This window comes from Morone saxatilis, unplaced genomic scaffold, assembly GCF_004916995.1.
Source record: "Morone saxatilis isolate NCDOM2014 unplaced genomic scaffold, NCSU_SB_2.0 Contig19, whole genome shotgun sequence".
NCBI classification, from domain to species: domain Eukaryota; kingdom Metazoa; phylum Chordata; class Actinopteri; family Moronidae; genus Morone; species Morone saxatilis.
In genome coordinates, this window is record NW_023339751.1 from 52,913 (window position 1) to 54,875 (window position 1,963).

The window sequence follows — 1,963 nt, forward strand, 5'->3', positions numbered from 1 at the left end:
CACCATCCACAAGATGTAAAAGAAAATGTGATTCATCAAACCGAGCTACCTTCTTCCATTGCTCCATGGTCCAGTTCTGATGCTCACATTGTAGGTGGACAGTGGACAGGGGTCAGTATGGCTCTGCACTGTGTGTTCTGACCCCTTTCTATAAAAACCAGCATTAACTGTTTCAGTAGTTTGAGCTACAGTAGCTCGTCTGTTGAATCGGACCACACGGGCCAGCCTTCACTCCCCATGTGCATCAATGAGCCTCAGCCCTCCCTCCTGTCTCTGGTTCTGTTACTTCCTTGGACCACTTTTAATAGGTACTGACCTCTGCAGACAGACACCCCACAAGAGCTGCAGGTTTGGAGATGTTTTGACCTAGTCGTCATCAACTCTGAGGACCAAATGTTCACTTGCTGCCTGATATATACCCCCCACTGACAGGAGCCCTGATAACCAGATAATCAGTGTTATCCACTGGCAGTGCTCATAATGTTATGGCTGATAGATGTATATGCTTCCTGCTGAACATAAACAGTAAACTAATTCAGTGATGCTGTCTGTGTCTCTCTGTCTGTAGGAGCGAGGAACATCTACCACCAGCTGCTGATGAACAGCCTCCTGATGGACCTCAAATACAAGAAGATCTTTGCCATCCAGTTCGCAAAGGTAAGACACCCGATCAACACACCTGATCAATACACCTGTACTATAATCAGCTCAGAGTATCCCACAGTCCACCACAGCCTGCTGCTTTCCATCAGTCCTGCGGTTTCATGAGTGTATAAAGACTGAGCTCAACCATACAGCATTAATATTAATATAATTGTATGAGTGTAGAGATCATTAGTCTCAGGGGTAGCTCCTGTGTTTACTATTTCTGTCAAAAAGCATGCTGGAAAAGGTCTATTCTTACCTCTTTAACTGTAATGTGTGTTTGTTATCCCGGGATGGCCCAGATTGGCCTCCGGTCCTTGAGGGCAGCAGGATGTGACATCATCAGGTCACCAGCAGAGCAGCATCTGCACGATAAATTCTTAAGTTCAAATACTGAACCTGAGAAAATCTTTCTGTTCATCTGTATCTCTGTGCCTTTACTTTAGAGTTGCACCGATTGTTTTCATTCAGTACAATAACCAATTATTGGTTGCTGCTTCTCTTGACCTGATACTGATACAATAACCAATAATTACCTGCTTCTCATGACTTGATACCAACAACTGATAATGTCACATTTTTGTATTTTAAAAAGAAGTTGATAAACTGTAGTTTATGCTCACCTGAGGGTAATAAAGGATGAGATTAATATTCCACAGCTCTGAGCTAACAGCTCTTGTTAACAACAAACAATCTGACTCTTCAAATGTTAATTTGTTTCATAAACAACTTCATCAACATACTTTGGCATTCATAAAACAAAGTTTGAGACACTGTCATAAGAATTAAACATAATTAATTAGCTGTAATTTATTTATTGGAATAATTTAATACATAATATAAATTTCCCATTATTGCGATAATAATCGTGCATTCTACTTTAGACGGTTGTTTCTCATCCTGGGGGTCACAAGATATATCTGAGGGGTCATGAGACGACTTCAGACATTACTGTAAGAGTGTGTGTAAATTATAGAAAGTCGATAGACATTTGTACCAAGGAAGGACGTGTTGGGTAGACATTGGTAACCAGTGATGAGGTGTTGGGTAGACATTTGTAACCAGTGAGGTGTTAGATAGATATTTGTAACCAGTGATGGGGTGTTGGATAGACGTTTGTAACCAGTGATGAGGTGTTGGGTAGACATTAGTAACCAGTGATGAGATGTTGGATAGATATTTGTAACCAGTGATGGGGTGTTGGATAGACATTTGTAACCAGTGAGGAGGTGTTGGGTAGACATTGGTAACCAGTGAGGAGTTGTTGGGTAGACATTGGTAACCAGTGAGGAGTTGTTGGGTAGACATTTGTAACCAG

General features: G+C 41.4%; 1 protein-coding gene across 1 annotated transcript in view; it reads left to right on the top strand.

Moving 5' to 3' along the window:
* LOC118329523 (E3 ubiquitin-protein ligase UBR2-like) overlaps positions 1-1,963 on the top strand; it is a gene marked incomplete at both ends in the record, with an annotated part of 4,598 nt that overhangs the window by 1,530 nt on the left and 1,105 nt on the right. The window contains 1 exon segment of the mRNA XM_035663740.1: positions 569-657. Coding sequence (XP_035519633.1) covers positions 569-657 — 89 coding nt within the window.